Source organism: Rhinoraja longicauda, chromosome 12 (genome assembly GCF_053455715.1).
Source record: "Rhinoraja longicauda isolate Sanriku21f chromosome 12, sRhiLon1.1, whole genome shotgun sequence".
Lineage (NCBI taxonomy): Eukaryota > Metazoa > Chordata > Chondrichthyes > Rajiformes > Arhynchobatidae > Rhinoraja > Rhinoraja longicauda.
The window spans coordinates 1119759-1143441 of NC_135964.1; the positions used below are offsets into that span (position 1 = coordinate 1119759).

Sequence of the window (23683 nt, forward strand, 5' to 3'; positions counted from 1 at the left end):
GCACAGGATTCTCTGGAAGATTACAGCACGTTGTATTTTTGCTGGTTTTTGAAGCATCTTTTCAAAATTAAACTCACTATCCCACATTCTCCCACTAGCTTCTACACCTTCCATTATTTCTAATGCTGACAGAATCTTTCTTTGACAGTGACCCCGACTAACCCCTGCACTCAAAACATCCAATCATAAAGATGGTTCTTCTCCACTTTCCCCTTTCTCTTCGGCAAATTTTGTAGAATAGTTCCTCATTACAAACCTTGGAGCCCATGCACATGTTGAGATGTGTCTTTAGTTGGTGAAGCTAAAAGGGTCTGATATTAAAGTAAAAAAAACTGAACAATAGGCAGCCAAAATGTACACAGGCTGCTATAAGCTTGTAAAGTCTTTCTGACTGTTCACCTAATCATAACTTGGAATGTTTCCGTCACCTACAACGGGACCCCACCACTGGCCATATCTTCCCATCCCCTCCCCTCTCTGCGTTCCGCAGAGACCGTTTCCTCCGTAAGTCCCTGGTCCACTCGTCCCTTCCTACCCAAACCACCCCAACCCCGGGCACTTTCCCCTGCAACCACACGAGATGCAACACCTGTCATATCATATCATATCATATATATACAGCCGGAAACAGGCCTTTTCGGCCCACCAAGTCAGTGCCGCCCAGCGATCCCCGTACATTAACACTATCCTACACCCACTAGGGACAATTTTTACATTTACCCAGCCAATTAACCTACATACCTGTACGTCTTTGGAGTGTGGGAGGAAACCGAAGATCTCGGAGAAAACCCACGCAGGTCACGGGGAGATCGTACAAACTCCTTACAGTGCAGCACCCGTAGTCAGGATCGAACCTGAGTCTCCGGCGCTGCATTCGCTGTAAAGCAGCAACTCTACCGCTGCGCTACCGTGCTGTCCCTTTACCTCCCTCCTCAACTCCATCCAAGGACCCAAACAGTCTTTCCAGGTAACAGACAAAGGTTCACCTGCACCTCCTCCAACCTCATCTATTGCATCCGCTGCTCTAGATGTCAATTTATTTACATCGGCGAAACCAGGCGCAGGCTCGTCGATCGCTTCGCTGAACACCTGCGCTCGGTCCGCATTGACCAAACTGATCTCCCGGTGGCCGAGCACTTCAACTCCCCCTGCCATTCCCAGTCTGACCTTTCTGTCATGGACCTCCTCCAGTGCCATAGCGAGGCCCACCGGAAATTGGAGGAACAGCACCTCATATTTCGCCTGGGCAGCTTGCAGCCCAGTGGTATGAACATCGACTTCTCCAACTTTAGATAGTTCCTCTGTCCCTCTCTTCCCCTCCTCCTTCCCAGATCTCCCTCTATCTTCCTGTCTCCACCTATATCCTTCCTTTGTCCCGCCCCCCTGACATCAGTCTGAAGAAGGGTCTCGACCCTTGATACCTTGATCTGAGAAATCAAAATTTATACCATTTCAAAACATTACCATGCAAAAATATTTTACCTTAATATCAAAGATGTCCGGTAATGGTACTTGCTTGTAGGATTCCAACTGATATTTTGTTGCAGAAGCCCAAAGACTCAATGGGTTCAGCTGCTGCTGAAATAGTGCCAAGTCCTTCAAAGCTTCTTCTATTTCTTTTTGTTTATCAGGCAGATTTTTTGAGACCTGAAAAAAATAAAAGCACAGGAGAAATGAAGCAGCATCTTTCACTCTTCTTGTTTAATGGAACATTTACTTTGCAGTTATGTTTCAGAACTCACAGGACTTTTTGTTGAAAATTTATGTAGCATTGAAATAATCAGTTCTTCCTCATTTCATTTATATGCATGTTCCAGCTTGTATTAATGGGATCAGCCTGTTTGAGTACAATTTATTAATGATAAATCCAGCCATCCTAATCCCTGGTGATAAGCCATTTGCAGGAGACAATAAATCTAAAACCACAGGAGGAGACCTCAGAAATAACTGTTTCCATGGCAACAGCTGCTGAGGTGCAGCAAGATTTGACAGACTGGTGATGTTTAACTGGCTGAATGCTGATGAGACTTAACATTTATGAACTGCTTTATTTACCACACACAGAACACAGCACTCCCACTCAAATGTACAACTCGTTCCGGCATGTACAGTCTTTTTTCACGTCGAAGCCTTGTGCACGTAGGTTTCATGTATAAGAAAGAACTGCAGATGCTGGTCTAAATCAAAGGTAGACACAAAATGCTGGACTAACTCAGCGGGACAGGCAGCATTTTTGGAGAGAAGGGATGTGTGACGTTTCAGGTCAATACCCTTCTTCAGACTGATGTCAGGAGAGTGGGTGGGACAAAGATAGAATGTAGTCGGAGACAGTAAGACTGGTGGGAGAACTGGGAAGGGGGAGGGGATAGAGAGGGAAAGCAAGGGCTATTTGAAGTTGAAGGAGTTGATGTTCATACCGCTGGGGTGTAATGGAGGAGGCCCAGGACAGAAAGGTCAGATTAGGATTGGGAATGGGAGGGGGAAGTTGAAGTGCTGAGCCACCGGGAGATCAGGTAAGTTAAGACGGACTGAGTGGAGGTGTTGAGCGAAACGATCGCCGAGCCTGTGCTTGGTCTCGCCAATGTAGAGACGTTGACACCTGGAACAGCGGATACAATAGATGAGGTTGGAGGAGGTGCAGGTGAACCTCTGCATCACCTGGAAAGACTGTTTGGGTCCTTGGATGGAGTCGAGGGGGGAGGTAAAGGGACAGGTGTTGCATCTCCTGCGGTTGCAGGGGAAAGTACCTGGGGAGGAGGTGGTTTGGGTAGGAAGGGACGAGAGGACCAGGGAGTTACGGAGGGAACGGTCTCTGTGGAAAGCAGAAAGGGGAGGAGATGGGAAGGTGTGGCCAGTGGTGGGGTCCCGTTGGAGGTGGCGAAAATGTTGGAGAATTATATGTTATACTCGACGGCTGATGGGGTGGAAGGTAAGGACAAGGGGGATTCTGTTCTTGTTACGAATGGGGGGAGGGGGAACAAGAGCGGAGCTGTGGGATATCGAGGAGACCCTAGTGAGAGCCTCATCTATAATGGAAGAGGGGAACCCCTGTTCCCTAAAGAATGAGGACATCTCTGATGCCCGAGTGTGAAACACCTCATCCTGGGCGCAGATGCGGCGTAGACGGAGGAATTGGGAGTAGGGGATAGAGTCTTTACAAGAAGCAGGGTGGGAAGAAGTGTAGTCTAGATAGCTGTGGGAGTCAGTTGGTTTGCAGTAGATGTCAGTCAATAGTCTGTCTCCTGTGATGGAGACGGTGAGATCGAGAAACGGGAGGGAGATGGCCCAAGTGAACTTGAGTGCAGGATGGAAATTAGTTGTGAAGTGTATGAAGTCAGTGAGTTCTGCATGGGTACAAGAGGTAGCACCAATGCAGTCGTCAATGTAGCGGAGGTAGAGTTTGGGGATAAGGCCAGTGTACGCCTGGAACAGGGATTGTTCGATGTACCCGACACGTAGGTTTTACTCTGGTTAACTTCCACTGCAGGGGGCCATCCTTATCTGAGTCAGGAAGTTGGAGATTCAATAGTCAATAGTCACTGACCTATAACTTCGATTGTGACTATTGTTTACTAAGGAATGTAAAATGTATAACGTATGGGTTCTGTTAAAACTTAAATAAAATATTTTAAAGGAAGTTGGAGATTAAGTAAAATATCTCAGCGTCTACTCCAGATCAGTCCTGCAGGGACTACCATTGTGGCATGAGACTCAGTCTGTTGTCTCAAGGGGCAGGTCCCAGCAAATATACGTCAACTCTTTTCCAGTGAGGAAGCAAGGAGTTGCCGATGTCAGTTTACACAGAGGGACACAAAGTGCTGGAGTAACTCAGTGGGCCAGGCAGCATCTCTGGAGATCATGCATAAGTGATGTTTTGGATCAGGGACCTCTCCTCTTTCCAGTGTACACATTTAACATGCCCCCAATCCAATGGAAATCCATTACATGGTCATAACCGCATTGTCATTTTTTTCTGGAGTTTGCCGTTCAAGCTTCAAGCTTCAGTGGCTTTGAACCAGAGAATCACTGCCAAAAAACACCTTATTTTCCCGATCCCCGTGAGTTCCTTGTACCACTGCTGCTGGAGGAATAACAGGTAACGATGAGTCAGAGTACGGTGGGGGGAGAGTGAACGCCTGATTGAATCATGCCGGAAGAACAACTTTACACTCAACGTAAGCAAGACCTAGGAGTTGGTTGTTGACTTCAGGAAGGTAAAGCTAGTGATCTATGAACCTATCTTCATCGATGGGATGGCAGTGGAGAGATTCAACAGCTGCATTCTGAGGAGTGCATATGTCTAAAGGTCTGTCCCAATCCAAGCACATTGCCACAATCACAAAGAAAGGATGTTGATACCTCCACTTACTTAGATGATTGAGGAGATTCAGTATGTTGCTACACATTCAATCAAACTTCTACAGGTGTAAGGTAGAGAGCAGATTGACTGATTGTACCACAGTCTGATTCAGCAACCAAAACACCCAGGAATGAAGGAGACTGCAGAGAGTGGTAGCCATTACTCAGTTCATCACTGGCACTGACCTCCCCACCATTGAAGGGATCTACCGGAGGCACTGCCTCTAAACGACAGCTAATATCAATATCGACAAAAACCCACACTACCCTGGCATGCTCTCATTTCACTTTGAGAAGGTGGTACAGGAGCCTGCAAACTGATCTCCATGAATAGCTTCTTCCCAGCAACCATCAGGCTCTTTAACACTTCACAACACCCAACCACTACCTCAACCCTGATCTTAGAGAGTCATTGAGACAAAGTCACACAGCACGGAAACTGTGACTCAGGCCAAGCGTCCATGCTGGCCAATATGCCACTCAGATACTCCCACTTGCCCATTTTTGTCCCATTTTCTTCTGAACCTTTCCTATCTGTGAATCGGTCAAAATGTCTTTTAAATGTTGTTAATGCACCTGCTGTAAATATTTTGCTGAAGATAGACACAAAAAGCTGGAGTAACTCAGCGGGACAGGCAGCATCTCTGAAGAGAAGGAATGGGTGACGTTTCAGGTCGAGACCCTTCTTCAGATGGCAGTTTGGTACCTAATATTACTGACTTTTCATTTATGTTTTATTGATTATTGCATATATATATACTTGTGTGCAAATGTGCTGATGGCCTGTTAAGCTGCAGCAAGTAGGACTTTTATTGTTTCGTTGCCGATACATATAACATCTCAACTCTTGACTAATCGTTGCTCTCTCATGTCGATGTTCCGACTCATTTCTCTCAAGACAAAGATGTGTTGGGTGAAAATGATGGTTCTCCATTGTATGGAGACACCAGCAGGGCAACATAAAACTGACAAACTGCAGAAACAGAATCGATAATCCGCAAGACACATCCAGTAGTCATTCAGATTGGAGATGTGGCACTCAGACTGTGTACATTAACAAAAATGTGAATGAAATTACTTGCCACTCACTGACAAGGTGCGGAGGATGAAATAGAGTCATTGTTTCACATATATATGGAACACTTAACATTAATTGTTACTATTGAGAAGGTAAATTTACAGTGCTGTCAAGTCCTTGTGCACAATCATGCCAATTGCAGAATACGCAAGGGAAAACTTTGAATATCATTGAAATTTTAGATGTCAAAATTTGCAATCAAGTTAGAGAAGAGGAAGATCAACAGAAACACATGATTCCCATTGCAAAAATGCCCTCCAAATAATCGACCCTTATTAAAAAATATATAGGAATTAAAAGGCCTTGTTTATTTATCTGAGACCTTCCAAGCATAGCTGGAACTCAAGGCTATCTCCAGGGGTTTACAGCGAGGCGTGAAAAAGTAAGGCAAAGAAAATTAGAATTTTGACATCAGCTCTCATACAAATCCATATTTAGTTATATATTGGTAAATTGGTTATGGAGTCATAGTCATACAGCATGGAAACAGGCCATTCGGCCCAACGCCCACGCTGGCCAACAAGTCCCAGCTACACTGGTCCCACCTGCTAGTATTTGGCCCATATCCCTCCAAACCCGTCCTGTCCATGTACCTGTCTAACTGTTTCTTAATTGTTGGGATAGTCCCTGCCTCAACTACCTGCTCTGGCAGCTTGTTCCACCCACCACCCTTTGTGTGAAAAAGTTACCCTTCAGATTCCTATTAAATCCTTTCCCCTTCACCTTAAAGCTTGATATTAGCTTGACTTTGAATACAGCCTCCTGGGCAGACAGCTCCCACTGTATCTTCACTTGTGGACACCCATGTCCTCCCTGTTGTCTATCTCCTTCCCTGAACCATAGCCCTCCTACCCAGTTTCCTCTTCACCACTGCTGAAGACTCCACAACTCAAAGTAGATTTGTTTCCGATCAACCTACACATTGTTTATATTTTCCCTAACACATTAATTATCTCATTTTTGTTTGTTCAATGTTTAATATATTTTAAATAAGTTAGCGTGCCTTAATGACCACCATCCAGTGGCTCTGACATCCACCATTACAAAGCACTGCAAGAGATTGGTCAGGGCACACATAACCTCCATCCTCCCAGGTAGTCTTGATGCATGTGTAGGAAGGAACGGCAAATGCTGGTTTATTCCAAAGATAGACAGGGTGCTGGAGCCAATCAACGGGTCAGGCAGCATCTCTGGAGTACAGGAACAAGTGACATTTCAAGTCAGCCTGAAGAATGGTTCCGACCCGAAATGTCACTTGTTCCTTTTCTCCAGAGATGACCCTCTGAGTTGCTCCAGCACTTTGTGTCTAGCCTGGATGCATTACACTTTATCTATAGTCTCAACAGGTTCATGGCCTGGCCCTACACTCATCTCTGGAACATCTGGATAACAGGATACATATGTCAGACCCCTAGTTATTGACACCAGCTCTTGCCTTCAACGCCATAATCCTAACCAAATTCATTTCCAATCTCCGATCTAGGAGTCAGCACATCCCTATGCCACTGGGTCCTGACCCAAAGACCAAAATCAGTGACAATAGGTCACAAAACATCCTCCACAATAATTCTCAACACAATACATCTCAACAGCAAGGATGCATTCTCAGCCCTTCCTGTACACTCATGACTGTGCAGCCACATTCTGCTCCAACTCCATGTACAAGTTTGCAGACAATATCACCTAGTCATTCACAGGCCTGACACTGGACTCCCAAAATAGATAGTTTAAGCTTCATCGCAGCAGAGATTACCAGGTGGACAGGGAAAGTGATTCATTGACGTCATATGTCCCAGATAGAACAATGAAATTCTTACTTGCTGCAGCACTGCAGAATATGTCTCCTTGACAAGATGCAATATGTCCACTGACTTGTGGAAATCCCAGCTGCTCAAATTGGAGCAGTACTTGATCTGTCATAGGAAACGTCCAGCCGTTCATTGGGAGTGCACAGAATCTCATTGTAGATGACAGGAGGTACATATCACCTCACACTGAGCAAAATAATTTCACTCTGCTGTGCACACATGACAATAAAGAACCGTTGAGCCATACTCCATGGATCCTGTGGCGTGGTTCCCAGAGCAGTCTGCCCAGCTTGTCTGGCAAAATGCCTCATCGCCAGAACTCACCAACAAGCACCAAGACCTGGCTTGGCTGGCGGTGAGGGTTCCCCTCCCAGTCAGATCATTCCTGCACCGCCGGAACCTCACTACCAGCGCACGCTGCCCTCGGGACGGCTGCTATGGAGAGGAGACGGTTGCCCACCTCTTCACAGTGTGGATTTGCCAAGAGAGTCTGGAGAGTTTTGCAGGGGTCCCTGTCACGATTTATTCCGAGCAGCTCCGTCACAGAGGACTCTGTGATCTACGGACTGTTCCCAGGGACGCATTCGGAGACTGACATCGAGTGCTGCTGGAAGGTCATCTACTCGGTGAAAGACGCTCTTTGGTCTGCCCGAGCTTTGTTGACCTCCCAGCGGAGCGAGCTGTCCATCGGGGAATGTTGCCGACTGGCCCGCTGCAGACTGCAGGAGTACGTGCTGAGGGACGCACTGAAGCTTGGTGCAGCCAACGCCAAGGCTCTGTGGGGGAGGACCACAGTCTAGGGTCCTTCCGCTGCTGGACATGGGGGCAGGGTGTGGTGGAGACGCCCCTCCAAATAAGGGAAGTGATTCTGTATCTGTATTGAATGTATAACCTCCGGAAATGCCGGATGGAGTTTTGAAAAGAAAATGTTTTGTAAATATTTATTTCTGGAATAAAGAATTTTTTGATTTAAAAAAAATTCACCCTCCCTTCCTGCCAAATACCTTCCGCTGTTGGTGGCAGAGTCTGTGGATTTGACATTGGTCTCATCAGTCACCTCAGAAACTACAGGCCTGCTGTGAAACGGTCTCTTCTTCAAACCCAAGAGACTGCTTGAGAACAAGATTTGCACATTCACTCCAACCTCTGGTTTCACTCCATGAATCTTCAGGTCTGCGTCAGATGGGAAGGATGATTTCATTCTACATCTACTTTTAATTCTAATTTAAATGTATGTCCCCAAATTGCCTTTAGCCATCAGTTTAAAGTCATGAAGAAATACTGGAACGCATGCAGATAACGTCAATTATAATTCCAAAAAATCACACCATTGGTCTTTTGAATTACCATTTCACTTCAGCAGAAAGACAATGCATGATTATAATCGATCCATTTACAGTGCACAGATATCTACATGATAAAGGAATAACGTTTAGTGCAAGGTAAAGTCAGCAAAGTCCGATCAAGGATCGTCCGAGAGTCACCAAAGAGGCAGATCGTAGTTCAGCACTGCTCTCTGGTTATGGTAGGATGATTCAGTTGCCTAATAAGAGCTTCTGTTACTTACCGAAGTTATTCTGACAGTCTCTCTCTGACCAAACACTTGTGGCACCAGGAAAGCCAAGAGCAGCAGGGTACATGGGAACCACACCGCCTGGGCTCCCCACCATCAAGGTCTGAAAGCCGACAGCTATTCCTTCATGATTGGGGAGTAGAAATCCTCACACTTCTCAACCACCATATAGTAGGAGTATTTACACCACAAGGTGAAAATAGAAATGGTTAAAGAACTTTTCAAGGACAGCACAGGATGAGCAGGAAATGTCAATTTGCCAGTGATGTCCAGGTCCTGAAATGTGGTAGGCAGAAAAGTTCTGAGGATATTTGCCTTTGGTAAATTTTAATTCGAGGCCCAAACTCACACTTGTTTTCATATTGTACCTGCGTACATCATTGACAAATTGTTCAGAGTTGAATCCATGATTACTTAGTCTAGCAATGGAGGTGAATAGAGTAAAGATAGACACAAAATGCTGGAGGAACTCAGCAGGTCAGGTAGCATCTCTTGAGAAAATGTATGGGTGACATTTTGGGTTGGGACCTTTCTTCAGACTATATTATGCATATACATATGTATATACACATATACACAGAATATAGTGCGACTCTGTGTGGCCATGACAAAGTGTGTGGAACAGAATGAGCATGTTCAGAAAAAGATGGAATGCAAAGCGAGTGGGAGAAGACATAATTGATAATCAGCCCCTGACTGTCTGAAGAAGGATCCCGACCCGAAACATCACACATTCTTCCTCACCAGAGATACTGCCTGTCCCGCTGAATTATTCCAGTGTTTTGTGTCTATCTTCAGTGTAATTCCTTCCTACACATTTTGTCCGCTCCACTGCTAAATCTCTTCAAGGTATGCCTACTTTGAAGAAGTTCTCCTCCTCTCCTCCTCTCCCCAACGAGAGTTCTGCAACCCCATCTCTCACTGCGTGATTCCAGCTATGTCGTTTTCACGCCTTACCCCTCCTTACCCCTCTCCCCTGACTCTCAGTCTGAAGAAGGATCTCAACCTGAAACGTCACCCATTCCTTCCCTCCAGAGATGCTGCCTGTCCCGCTGAGTTACTCCGGCGTTTTGTGTCTATCCTCGGAATCTCATTGTTTCTCTGCATGGTCACATATGTTGGATCACTCAAACACAGTGCCTCGTTGGATCACATGATCCAGTTACTGCTCAAACGCCACAAGAAACCTTCCGAGCACCAATAAGCAATGAAAATGACAAGTGCAATACTTTCACTGCCGATGGTGAGCTCTGGCCATTCACCCAGCTCACTTCAACCTGGATGACCTGAAACAAGACGGTATGCCAAACCGAAATGGCATTCACGCCTTGATTTCAGCTAAGCAGTGAACTCCAAATACTTCCTCAAGTTAATTTTTCTCAATTTGTCATCACTTGGTAGAATAGATTTCAGGCAACAAGAAAAATCAGGGAACAAACAGTCAGACCTATTCAACATGGAGTTTATTTAGTTTAGTTTAGTTTAGAGATACAGTGTGGAAACAGGCCCTTTGGTCTACCTGGTCCATGCTGACCGATGATCATCTGTACTCTAGTTCTAACCTATACATCTAATTCTATCCTGTACAATTTACAGAAGCCAATTAATCTACAAACCAGCACGTCTTTGGAATTTGGGAGGAAACCGGAGCACCAGGAGAAAACCCACGCGGTCACAGGGAGAACGTGCAAACTCCATTCCGACAGCACCCATAGTCAGGATCAAACTCGGGACACTGGCGCTGTAAGGCAGCAACTCTACCGCTGCGCCACTGTGCCACACGCTAAGTTGTGTCGTATTATTGAAACTGAACTTGGTGAGTAAAAGGCCAGTAACCTGCTTGTTTCATCTGTCCACAAAGCAGTGATGTGAAAGATGCTCCTTGTGCTGGGATGGAAGAGGTGATGGGCAAACTTTTAGTTTAGTTTAGTTTAGAGATACAGCATGGAAACAGGCCCTTCAGCCCACCGAGTCCACGCCGACCAGCGATCCCCGCACACTAAAACTATCCAACACACACTCGGGACAATTTACAATTATACCAAGCCAATTAGCCTGCGATCCTGGATGTCTTTGGAGTGTGGGCAGAAATCAGAGATCCTGGAGAAAACCTACACAGGTCACGGGGAGAACGTGCAAACTCCGAACAGACAGCACCCGTAGTCAGGATCGAAATCGGGTCTCCAATGCTATAAGGCAGCAAGTCTACCGCTGCACCACTGTGCCACTGCCTTGACCATGACCACTAACATCAGTGCCGTCCGTCACTGCCCAGGAAGGTTGGCTTCAGGTATCCTTGCAGCAGGTGTCGTGCTTCACTGGTGCCGGATCATGCAATGGGCAGCTGCCCTTGATGGCTGGCACGCCTCCAGATACAGTCGGTGCTGTAATAGCAGTGTGAACAGGCAGGCACTGGTGCTAAATGAATAACCCGCCTGGCTTTCGTTCATCTGGTAACAGTTCAACTTTGCAATACTGTGCCTGGGATTCTTTTATAACGCCTCCCTTTAGCGCCTGTAAACTGTTTTGCTGACCAGCAGAAGACTCCACTTCTCGTCTTGCTGATTCCAGTGCTGGCATAGAGAAGTGTGTAGGAAGCAACTGCAGATGCTGGTTTAAACCAAAGATAGACACAAAAAGCCAGAGTAACTCAGCGGGACAGGCAGCATCTCTGGAGAAAAGGAATAGGTGATGTTTCAGGTTGACACCTTTCTTCAGGTATGGAGAATTTCTGTTGTTGGAAATCTTTTACCATGCATTTGATTATTTTATTCTTAAATACAGATATCCTGTATACTTGTGTAGGAAAGAACTGCAGATGCTGGTTTAAATCGAAGGTAGACACAATAAGCTGGAGTAATAGCAGCATCTCTGGAGAGAAGGAATGGGTGACGTTTCGGGTCGAGACCCTTCTTCAGACTGATGTCAGGGGAGTGGGCCGTACAGAGATAGAATGTAGTTGAAGATGGTAAAACTGGTGGGATAACTGGGAAAGGGGAGGGGAGGGAAAGCAAGGGCTACTTGAAGTTAGAGAAGACAATGTTCATACCGCTGGGGTGTAAACTGTCCAAAGCGAAATATGAGATGCTGTTCCTCCAATTTGCGCTGGGCCTCACTCTGACTTATCTCTGTCCTGCCCACTCCCCTGACATCAGTCTGAAGAAGGGTCATGACCCGAAACATCACCCATTCCTTCTCTCCAGAGATGCTGTCTGTCCTGCTGAGTTACTCCAGCTTTTTGTGTCTATCCTGTATCCTTTACAGGGTGCTCTGTTGATGTATCTGTTGTGCTGCCGCACGTAAGAATTTCATTGTTCCGTTTCAGGACATATGACAATAAAACACTCTTTCTATCGCTCTTGACTACTTAACAAAACCTGTAAATTGTTTCAATTAAGGCAATCAAACCCATCCTGATAGTTTTACAGACATTGTGCAATGAAAGCAGTCTGCAAATACTGTAAATCAGAAATCAAAGGAGAACGTGCTGGAAATAGTCTGCAGGTCAGGCAGCCTGCAAGGATGTTGCCAGGACTTGAAGGGCTGGGCTACAACTTTATTCCTTGGAGAGCAGGAGGCAGAGGGGTGAAGGCGGTTTGGAGAATGGGGTTTGGAGGAAGAGATAGACCAGCCACGATTAAATAGACTTGATGGGCCAAATGGCCTAATTCTGCTCCTATCACATGATCTTATGACATATCAAAGAGGTGTATAAAATTATGAGGGGAATAGATGGGATGAATGCGCAGAGTCTTTTACCCAGGGTTGGGGAATCAAAAGCAAAAGGACATATGTTTAAGGTGATAGGAGGAAGATGTAATACAAACCTGAGGGGCAACTTTTGCACAGAGTGTGTGGTGGTACATAGAATGTGCTGCCTGAGGAGATAGTTGAGGCAGATACTATATGGGCGGCACGGTGGCGCAGCGGTAGAGTTCCTGCCTTACAGCGAATGCAGCGTCGGAGACCCGGGTTCGATCCTGACTATGGTTGCTGTCTGTACGGAGTTTGTACCTTCTCAGCGTGGGTTTTCACCGAGATCTTCGGTTACTTCCCACACTCCAAAGACGTACAGGTTTGTAGGTTAATTGGCTTGGTAAATGGAAAAATTGTCCCTAGTGGGTTTAGGATAGTGTTAATGTGCAGGGATTGCTTGTCAGTGCGGACTCGGTGGGCCGAAAGGGCCTGTTTCTGCGCTGTATCTCTAAACTCTAAACTGCATTTAAAAGACACTTAGATGGATTAGGTACATGATTAGGAAAGGTTTAGAGGGACATTGTCCAAATACGGGCAAATGGGACCAACTTATATGGGACATCTAGGTCAGCATGGACAAGTTGGGCTGAAGGGCCTGTTTCTGTGCTGTATGAATCTATGATCCCATCTGTGAAAAGAGAAGCAGTTAACATATGACAAGGTTCCGCATGATAGGCTCCTCAGAAAGGTTAGATCGCATGGGATCAAACGAGAGTTAGCTGAATGGATAGAAAATTGGCTTCATGGAAGAAAGCAGGTTGGTGGAAGGTTGCTTTTCAGACTGGAGGCCTGTAACTAGTGGTGTGCCTCAGAGTTCGGTGCCCGTTACTGCTTGTTATCTCTATCAATGATTTGGATGAGAACATACAAGGCTTGATTAGCAAGTTTGCAGATGGCATTAAAGTGGGTGGTTTTGCAGACAGTTGCAGAAGATTGTTGTCAAAAATTGCAACAGGATCTTGATCGGTTGGCCAGGTGGGCTGAGGAACGATGGATGGAATTTAATACAGAGAAATGTGAGGTGGTGCATTTTGGGAAGTCTAACAAGGGCAGGACTTAGACAGTGAATGGCAGGGCAGAGAGATCTAGGAGTGCAGATACATAGTTCCTTGAAAGTGGTATCAAGGGTGATAGGATGGTCAAAAAGTCTTTCAACACATTGGCCTTCATCAGTCAGAATATTGAGAAAAGAAGTTGGGAGGTCATGTTGCATGAGACCGTGGTGAGGCCATATTTAGAGTATTGTGTTCAGTTTTGGTCATCATACTATAGGCAAGATGTTGTCAAGCTGGATAGGGTGCAGAGAAGATTTACGAGAATGTTGCCAGGACCGGAAGGCCTGAGCTAAAGGGAGAGGTTGAGCAGGCAAGGACTTTATTCCTTGGAGCAGGAGGATGAGGGGCGATCTTATAGAGGTGTACAAAATCATGAGAGGAATAGATCGGGTAAATGCAGAGTTTTTTGCACAGCGTAGGGGAATCAAGAACCAGAGGACATAGGTTTCAGGGGAAAGATTTTATAGGAGCCTAAGGGGTAACTTTTTTACAGAAAAGGGTGGAGGGTGTATGGAATAATCTGCCGGAGCAGGTAGGTGAGGCAGGTACTATCATAACATTTAACAGACAGTTAGATTAGTACTTGGATAAGATATGTTTAGAGGGTTATGGGCCAAGTGTGGGAGTGTGGGACTAGTGTAGATTGGGCATGTTGGCCGGCGTGGGCAAGTTGGGCCGAAGGGCCTGTTTCCATGCTGTATGATTCCATGACCATTTCTTTTCAGAAATGGGAAGTTCTGGCAAAAGGTTATCAATCTGAAAAGTTAATAACGGTGTTTCTTTCTCCAGGGCATTTGTTGCCGAATTCACTGAATATTTCTTAATTTTCGTTATCAAGTCAGAGATGTAGAAAAGAAACAGAAGGGAAAAAAGGCAGGTAGACATGAAACATAGATATGAAAAAGAATTAGAAATGGAATATTCAGTGAAGAATGTTGCCTTGTTCATAGTCACAATCACCTCAGGCTTATGCATTTATGCCAGGCATTGATGGCTATGTGGAGAGTCAAGAGTGTTTTATTGTCATATGTTCCAGATAGAACAATGAAGTTCTTGCTGCAGCACAACAGAATATGTAAACATAGTACACTGTAAATAATATAATAAATTAGAGAGAAAAAAAAGTTCAGTGTGAAAATACACACAAACTCACAAGTCCACACACATATTATATATATATATATATATATATATATATATATATATATATATATATACATACACACACACACACACACACACACACACACATACACATGCATGCATACACACAAAAATAAACAATAGTAGTGCAATAATAACAATAATAGTCTATTGTAGTCACAAATTATGTCAAAGTGCACGTGCATTCTGCAACGATTGAAGTATTGAGAAAATGTGCATTAAGTTTGACCCAATAATGTGTGAGCATCGTCAAGGCAACTGGACAAAGCCTGGTTTCTCATATCCTGTATTCTGAAATTGCATCAATGGAACAGCAACTTCCAGCTGGGAATTATCTGCCCATAAACTAGTATGCCTAATTATAGATGGATGCAATCATAGAATATAATACCCAGACAGCCTAAATTGCAGAATGCTGTGCAATAAAACATAATCTGATTTCCTCATTGTACAATAGTGTGCCTGCTCATGATTAAATCACAAATGCTTAATTTGACTGTATAATGGTATTAAACTAGTCTCATCCTGTAATCATTGGGATTTGGGTTAACTATGATTCAAAATAATTATTCCTGTTAACTAAAAATTACTTGGGTTAAGGTAAAATGCCTAGGCTTAATACATGTACTTGTGGGCTGGCTGTTTGTATTGAGCAATAGATTTGAAGTTATGTTTTCATTGATCTTCCCTCAGTATCCTATTGATCTGCTAATAACCAAAGAGAGGATATTTGTACCACCCAGCGGTTTAGATAGTGAGACTAAGCCATTTCAAAGATAACTTTCTGATTAAAGCCGATTTCACTGCAAAATGTCATTTCAGAGAGAAAAGGATGGTTCAGGCATCAATCAATCCTGAATTAATAAACCTTCTGTGAAGAATTGCTCAAGAAGGAACAGGCAAAACTCCCTTTTTGTTGTCAGTTAGAAATAGGTCAAACTGGTTTGGGAAAATTTTCTCAGTGATGCTTTCAACTAAATAATATTAATTACCACACAATAATTGGTTTCTCAGATCAATGAGCACATTGTTATGCCTATCAAAACTAACACTTCAACGCACACAAATAACCACTGACAAACATAGTTATCCACAATCTTGCACGCTTCTTTGCCTTGGAAAAGCGTAGTCATCTATATACTAAAACTCTCATTTGTTTGTTTGTTTGTTCCTGAACTACAGCCAAAACGGTACATGATAGCGCGACAATTTTAGGCCCACCTTACTCACCGTCGTCCCTTTGGTGCTAATGGAAGAAGTATCATTGAAATTGTTGTTATTTTTTTTAAGTTATTCACATTTTAAAGTTTAAAACTATCTCCTAGGGAGGAAGGGGGGAGGGAGGGAGGGAGGATAAGGGGGATTGAGGGGGATGGAGTTGGGAGGGGCTAGGGGAAGGGGTGAGTTGGGGAGGTGGGGTAGGTGCACCAATGCAGGAGAGTTTTGGGCCCAATGGGTCCACTTGGTCTGTCTGTCTGTCTATCTATCTCTAAAAGAGAGGGATGAGGGGGGGGAGGAGGAGGGGGGATGGACTGGGCGAGGGGGATGGACTGGGCGAGGGGGATGGAGCAATGGGACCCGCACAATTGGTCTGCGTCCCACGTGGGAGGAGCGCCGCCCCGCCCCGCCCTTATTTGTACCACAGGGCGTGTTCCCGCTCAAAGCTCCCACTGCTGCTGAAGTGTCCGGTTCCCGCTGAGACGTCCAGCTTTGGCGGCTGCTGTGCAATATAAGATAAGCTTCATTTCTATAAATATTTTATTTAAAGGAAATCGCTTTGTTTAAACATAAAGTTCATTTCATTTTTCTTCATTTACATTGTTTTTAGTTTATACTTCGGGGAGGCTGTCTTAAGTTGGGGAGGTTTGCCCATTTGATGCTCTAAAAAAAGATGACTTTTTAACATTACTTACATTTCATTTTTCCTCATTTAGATTTGTTTCATTTGAGAACTCCACTCACTCTCTCAATTCCCCTAATCCCCCCTCCACCACCCCCCCCCATTCACCCAATTCATCCCCCCGAACCCCCTTTAAAACTCCCCCAAACCTCTACTGCATTGGTCTAACACCCTCCCCTCACTCAGCCACTCCATCCCCCCCCCCCCACTCACGTACTCCATTCCCATCTCAACCCCCCGTTAAAACTCCCCCAAACCTCTCCTGCATTAACTGAAATTGTGTTTAGGATTTTTTTCAGGGCCCCACTCTTGCACTCCATTCCCTCCTCAATCCCCCCCTCAATCCCCTTAAAACTCCCCCAAACCTGTGCTGCATTAACCTAAATTGGTTTCAGGTTTTGTTTAAGAGCTCCACTCACCCACTCCATCCACACCCCCCTAAACTCCACTTATCATCCCCCCCCACAACCCACCTCTTCCCCCCTTATCCTCTTCTCACCCACTCCACCCCCCCAGCCCCCTTATCCCCCCCTCTCTTCCACCCTCCATTCACCCTCCATTCACCCAATTCATCCCCCCTGAAACTTGAAACTCCCCCAACCCTCTACTGCATTGGTCTAACACTCAGCCACTCCATCCCCCCGCGTCCCGGGTGGGGGCAGGGGAGGGGCAAGTGGGGGTGGCTAGGGGGGATGGAGTGGGTCAGTAGGGGGGGATAAGGGGGATTGAGTGGGAGGGTTGAGGGTGCTACAATACAGGAGAGGCTTTGGGTCCAGGCCTCACTCAATCATACCCTCTCCCCTTCCCTATCCCCCCTCTATGAGGAATGGGCCCAACTTGGTCTAGTTTTACTTAAATACGAGAATCACAGTTACTTTCTGCCAAGTTCTGTAGAACACTGGCCCAGATTTTAAGATGGTACACAGACTGAATGAGGATTTCACTGTCTCACCATTCAGGTGAGCTGGCCATTTATTTTCCGTGATACACTTTATCACAGTGTACAGTGTAAGTCCAGTTTGAATATTAGTAATGGGACTCCGGTCAGAGGGAAGCATTTGGCGATGTTCAAGAGTCAAGACAATCATGAATGTTTTATTGTCATACGTTACAAGACGAACAATGAAATTCTTACTTGCAACAGATATGTAAACATTGTACTTTGTAAAAATGTTACGAAACAAAAAAAAATCATATAAAAGATGAACGAGCAATAACAGTTATGACATTAATAGTCCCGTCCTGTGATGGGAAGCCTAGAGTAAAGAAGACCAACTCCTTTACATGACCAGAGGAGCAATCCTGTATGTCCTGGCACTAACAGAATAATAAAGTAATCTATCTGTTCGGTCTTCTCCTCGACTTGATGCTCCTTGGCACCAGGATCATTTGCCAAGACTGGACAAGATTAAAATGTCTCCATGTCCAAACCTGTATTTGATCATCTCTGACAAACTATCCAAAACTCACTCATTTAAATAGTGCGTGGCATATCTCCAGCCCCCATGTGTACCGCACATTTAACCATCTATGTTTTCTGTTTTCAATGGGGACAAAGGGTCAAAATCAGGTTTGCGTGTCTAAAAGTCTCAAACTAAGATTGCCCAGTAAAAACTATTTTTGTTGTTTCTTGAACGTACAGCCTTCACCCATTCATCTCAATGACTAGAAAATCTTACCCGCCCCCCCAATGCATATTTATTATTCAGTGTTGATGCATTGAAGTCATACATAAAAAGCATTTCATTCAGCATGGTGATCGCAATTTCTAATGCAGCTGCCCTATGAATTATGGCACTCCATTTTCCACATTATTTTCTTTCGAACATTTGCTCCTCAAGATGTATGTAACAATCTGTAAAAAATGGATTGTTATGCATTGAGCAATTGTGGGAGTTTTGCCTTTATACTTCAAAGGACCAATCTGTGATGAATGTGAACACAAGTCAAGAAATAGCAAATAAGACACTCATAACCCCAACTCAATCCAATTTTTTCTGCACCCACTTCGCATTGAAGATTACATTTCCTTCTGCAGGCAAAATATTCCTGCCACTGGAATAACATGATTTATACCCTCATCTAATTCCTATCTCCTATTTTCAGAGTTTTCAAAGATTGGGGCTGAGGGCCAGAGAAGTGATTGATTTGTATGTATATCCAAAAACATTGCTACAGTTCCCAGAGGGCAGGAACACCAGTACTACCCCATATCCTCCAAAAAAATCAGATCTCAATCATTTCAGAATAAGTATCATATTGCAAAGCTGACAAGTGTCAATAAAATTTGAGATATTCTACACAATTGTAACTCTACCAGGCCTGAAGAAATTGGGCTGGTTGGCAGTTGTACAACTGATGCAGGCTTCGACCTGAAGTATTGATCACCCCTCTACCTCCACAGATGCTGCATGACTCACTAAAACCTTCTAGCAGTTTTATTTTTCTTCAGATTCTAACATAAGACCATAAGACACGGGAGCATAATTAGGCCATTTGGTCCATCGAGTCTATTCCACCATTACTTCATGGCTGATCCATTATTCCTTATCAACTACATTCTCCTGCCTTCTCCCCGTAACCTTTGATGCCCTTACTAATCAAGAAGCTGGTCAACCTCATTAAGAACATTTGCAGTCTTCTGCAGACACAGAACTATTAACAGTGCTGATACCCATTAATGGGTTTTGGTTGCTTCCATTTTAACCTGCTCTCAGTGGGTAACAGACACAAGTCAGCAAGTCCTCCCATAGATCCAGTCCAAAGATGGAATCTGAAATCAACTTGAACTCTAGTTCTAACTTCTTCAGGGAAGCATTTTTCCTTCCCCATGTCCATGAGCTGACATTGGTGGGAAGCAGCTCTGGGAAAGAGGAGGCCAGCTAATGTTAATGTTCCCTGCAGGGGCTAGGAAAAGCAAGATTCACCCTGCCATATACCTGCCAAGAGATCATTCATCAGGAGTCCTTTGGCCTCCTGCTGTCTACATCTCTTCACCATCCTCCAGTGAGCTGATGCTTTTCCTTGTTTCATGCAGGCAACTGTCTGGCACATGATAAGGAGGAACTGGGCCCTCAAAATGATCATGCTGCTATTGCAAGGATCGGAAGCAAATTTGGAAGTTTCCTGAATCCTGCTTCAAGCTCAGATGTATTGAATGCTACTTTAGTAATACTGTTTAGTGTTCATTTATTCCTCATTTGTTCCACCTTTGGAAGAGGCACGTCAGGAGTTAGCTCTGAAAGAAGGACGCCCTTGTCCTGGACCAGGTATATCTAAAATACTTCGAGCAACAGTTACTGTTCATTACTCACTCTGGCCCATTGCTGGATTGAGTCCCATTCTTGTTGGGTTCTCCAACATAAGCTTGCAGAACCTAACACAACACTAATCAGAGTTAGCACAGGAACAAACAGGAACACAGGAACAATGGATGGAGTCCCATTCTTGTTGGGTTCTCCAACATAAGCTTGCAGAATCTAACACAACACTAATCAGAGTTAGCACAAAAACAAAGATTCCATTCACTTCAATGCAGAACCTTGGCTTGGAGAATGGGGACAATACGTTTTGAGTTAGTTTAGTTCAGCGGCTGTATATTGATTTGACGTTGACGCAGGTCTTCAGTCAGAGTACTGAGTATAGAAGCATACTATACAGCATGGATTTATGAAAGGGAAATCATGCTTGACTAATCTTCAGGAATGTTTTGAGGATGTGACAAGTAAAATGGATGAAGGGGAGCCAGTGGATGTAATATATCTAGACTTTCAGAAAGCCTTTGATAAGGTCCTACATGGGATATTGGTGAGCAAAATTAGAGCACATGGTATTGGGGGTAGAGTGTTGACATGGATAGAGAATTGGTTGGCAGACAGGAAACAAAGAGTAGGAGTAAACAGGTCCTTTTCAGAATGGCAGGCAGTGGCGAGTGGAGTGCCGCAAGGCTCGGTGTTGGGGCCACAACTACTCACCATATATATTAATGATTTGAATGAAGGAATTAGATGTAACACCAGCAAGTTTGCAGATGACACAAAGCTGGGTGGCAGTGTGAACTGCGATGAGGATGTTAGGAGGTTGCAGGGTGGCCTGGACAGGTTGAGTGAGTGGGCAGATGCACGGCAGATGCAGTATAATGTAAATAAATGTGAGGTTGTCCACTTTGGCGGCAAAAACAAGGAGGCAGATTATTATCTCAATGGAGTTAGGTTAGGTAAGGGGGAAGTGCAGCGAGACCTGGGTGTCCTTGTACACCAGTCACTTCAAAGTTGGCGTGCAGGTACAGCAGGCAGTGAAGAAAGCTAATGGCATGTTGGCCTTCATAACAAGAGGATTTCAGTATAGGAGTAACGAGGTTCTTCTGCAGTTGTATAGGGCCCTGGTAAGACCACATCTGGAGTATTGTGTCCAGTTTTGGTCTCCTAATTTGAGGAAGGACGTCCTTGTAATTGAGGCAGTGCAGCGTAGGTTCACGAGATTGATCCCTGGGATGGCGGGACTGTCATATGAGGAAAGATTGAAAAGACTAGGCTTGTATTCACTGGAGTTTAGAAGGATGAGAGGGGATCTTATAGAGACATATACAATTATAAAAGGACTGGACAAGCTAGAGGCAGGAAAAATGTTCCCAATGTTGGGGGAGTCCAGAACCAGGGGCCACAGTCTTAGAATAAAAGGGAGGCCATTTAAAACTGAGGTGAGAAGGAACTTTTTCTCCCAGAGTTGTGAATTTGTGGAATTCTCTGCCACAGAGGGCAGTGGAGGCCAAATCACTGCATGGATTTGAGAGAGTTAGATGGAGCTCTAGGGGTTAGTGGAATCAAGGGATTTGGGGAGAAGTTGGGCACAGGTTACTGATTGTGAATGATCAGCCATGTTCACAATGAATGGCGGTGCTGGCTCGAACGGCCAAATGGCCTCCTCCTGCACCTATTTTCTATGTTTCTCTGTTTCTATGACTTCATGACTCTATAACAAGGCAAGAGAAGGCTCCTTCCACAACTTTACCTCTTGTTGAAGGTCGGCAGCTTGGGAGTGGTGTTTCAGGAGGATGCTTCCTATGGCCTTCTCACCATGGTAGCCACAATTCCCTGTTGCTTGACCTTTGGGTGCAGAGGGCAAGATTGCTCCTTCATATTTGGTCAGGTAAATGTGGGCCAGATCGGCAATCAGTGAGCTACAATTAACATGATCCAACTAAATTCCAAAGCACAGAAACAAGGAACTGCAGATGCTGGTTTATCAAGACAAGACACAAAATGCTGGAGTAACTCGAGGGTCAGGCAGCATCCCTGGAGAACATGGATAAGTGATGTTTCAGGTCGGGGCCCTTCTTCCGTCTAAGTTGTGTGTAAATTCTGAAGTGGGTGGTGAAGATCCTATTGCGAAGCTTGGTGTTCATGGCAACAATCCAGTTTTGATTAAAATCATGCCAACTTTATATCCATCTCATTGCTAGATTAGAAGCACCTTGTCAAAAACATGGCTGATTTGTCCGTTTATATAAAATTACAACCTTTATTGATTCCTGAAATGATAATTGGTTTTAGGTAATGCTAATTCAGCACACAGATCAAGAATTTCTCCCAATCACTATATGTTCATTGGCATGCGCATAATCAAACTAATAACTACAATTAAAACAGAAAATGATGGGAATATCTCGCAAGCCAGAAAGCAACTGCGTAGCGGGATATTGAAACGATGGTCTAGATTGTGCTCCTTTTCAGCCAGCAGTTGTATTGAGAACCACTGGTTTGCTTAGTTTAGTTTAGTTTAGAGATACAGTGCGGAAACAGACTCTTTGGCCCACTGAGTCCGCACCGACCAGCGATTCCCACACACAATAACCAGTATTTGCTCGAGCATTCATTACACTGCAATCTGGGCATCTGTCCATGCGCACTGTTGCATGTCTGGAATGCACTGGAGGTCAGGAGCCGATGAACCTTGTCTCTGACCACATCAGGTTAACGCCAGCCAAAGCTCAACATCATCCATGGCTTCATTCATATGAATTGAGTCACTGATCTTCAGTGATGAGATCAGGTAAGTTGGTTTATTCACACAATGCTGGAGTAACTCAGCAGGTCAGGCAGCATCTCGGGAGAGAAGGAATGGGTGACGTTTCGGGTCGAGACCCTTCTTCAGGTAAGTTGGTATCGTTTTCTTTATTTCATTTTCTCATAACTTTAATTAATAAAAATAGACCTTTAAGTGCTTAAAATAAATGTATATTTTTAAAGTGAGGTTTCCTAAAAAGATATTTTAAATGGTTTTAAGTGTTTATCTTTGGATTTAAACGCAGTTTAGTTTAGTTCAGAGATACAGTGCGGAAACAGGTCCTTTGGCCCACCGAGTCTGCACTGACCAACAATCCCTGCAAACTTACACTATCCTACACACTGGGAACAATTTACAATTACAGCAAGCCAATTAGCTTACAAAACAGTACATCTTTGGAGCGTGGGAAGAAACTGGAGATCCCGGAGAAAACCCACACTGTTCACAGGGAGAATATACGAACTCTGTACAGACAACACCCGTATTCGGGATCGAACCTGGGTCTCTGGCGCTGTAAGGAAGCAACTCTACCGCACCACCACTGTGCCACCCTAGCGAAGAGGGTTTTTGATGGTCCTGCTGTAGAAGGGTGAACCATGGTCAAACTGCTAGCCATACAAAATGACACATTTTTGTTCAGTCAACGTGCACAATTCCAGTGGTGAGGGATCAGTAGATTTCTGAAAAAGTTACATTCAATGGAAAAACAATCACATGGCATGGCTTGACATGACAATTTCCAACAGCGCGCCACATCTGCACTACGGGCCTTGCACGGTTCATTTGCGTAGATGTGCTTGAATTAAACAATATTTAGCATGTGAACAAAGCAACCAAAACAACTTCTGCTTTGCCTCTTCAGTGATTACCATTATTCTCCTAGTTTAAGATGATGTCAGGATTATCACTCTGACTTTTTTGCCA

The 23683-nt window shown here is 44.6% G+C and overlaps 1 protein-coding gene across 9 annotated transcripts in view; it reads right to left on the reverse strand.

Annotated features, from left to right (window-relative positions):
• The window catches only part of dmd (dystrophin), a 1595363-nt gene that overhangs the window by 465568 nt on the left and 1106112 nt on the right, over nucleotides 1-23683 (reverse strand). For all 9 annotated transcript variants that reach the window (XM_078408877.1, XM_078408870.1, XM_078408878.1 and 6 more), the window contains one exon: nucleotides 1483-1647. In XM_078408877.1, the coding sequence (XP_078265003.1) occupies nucleotides 1483-1647 (165 nt within the window). The remainder of the gene's footprint in view (nucleotides 1-1482; nucleotides 1648-23683) is intronic.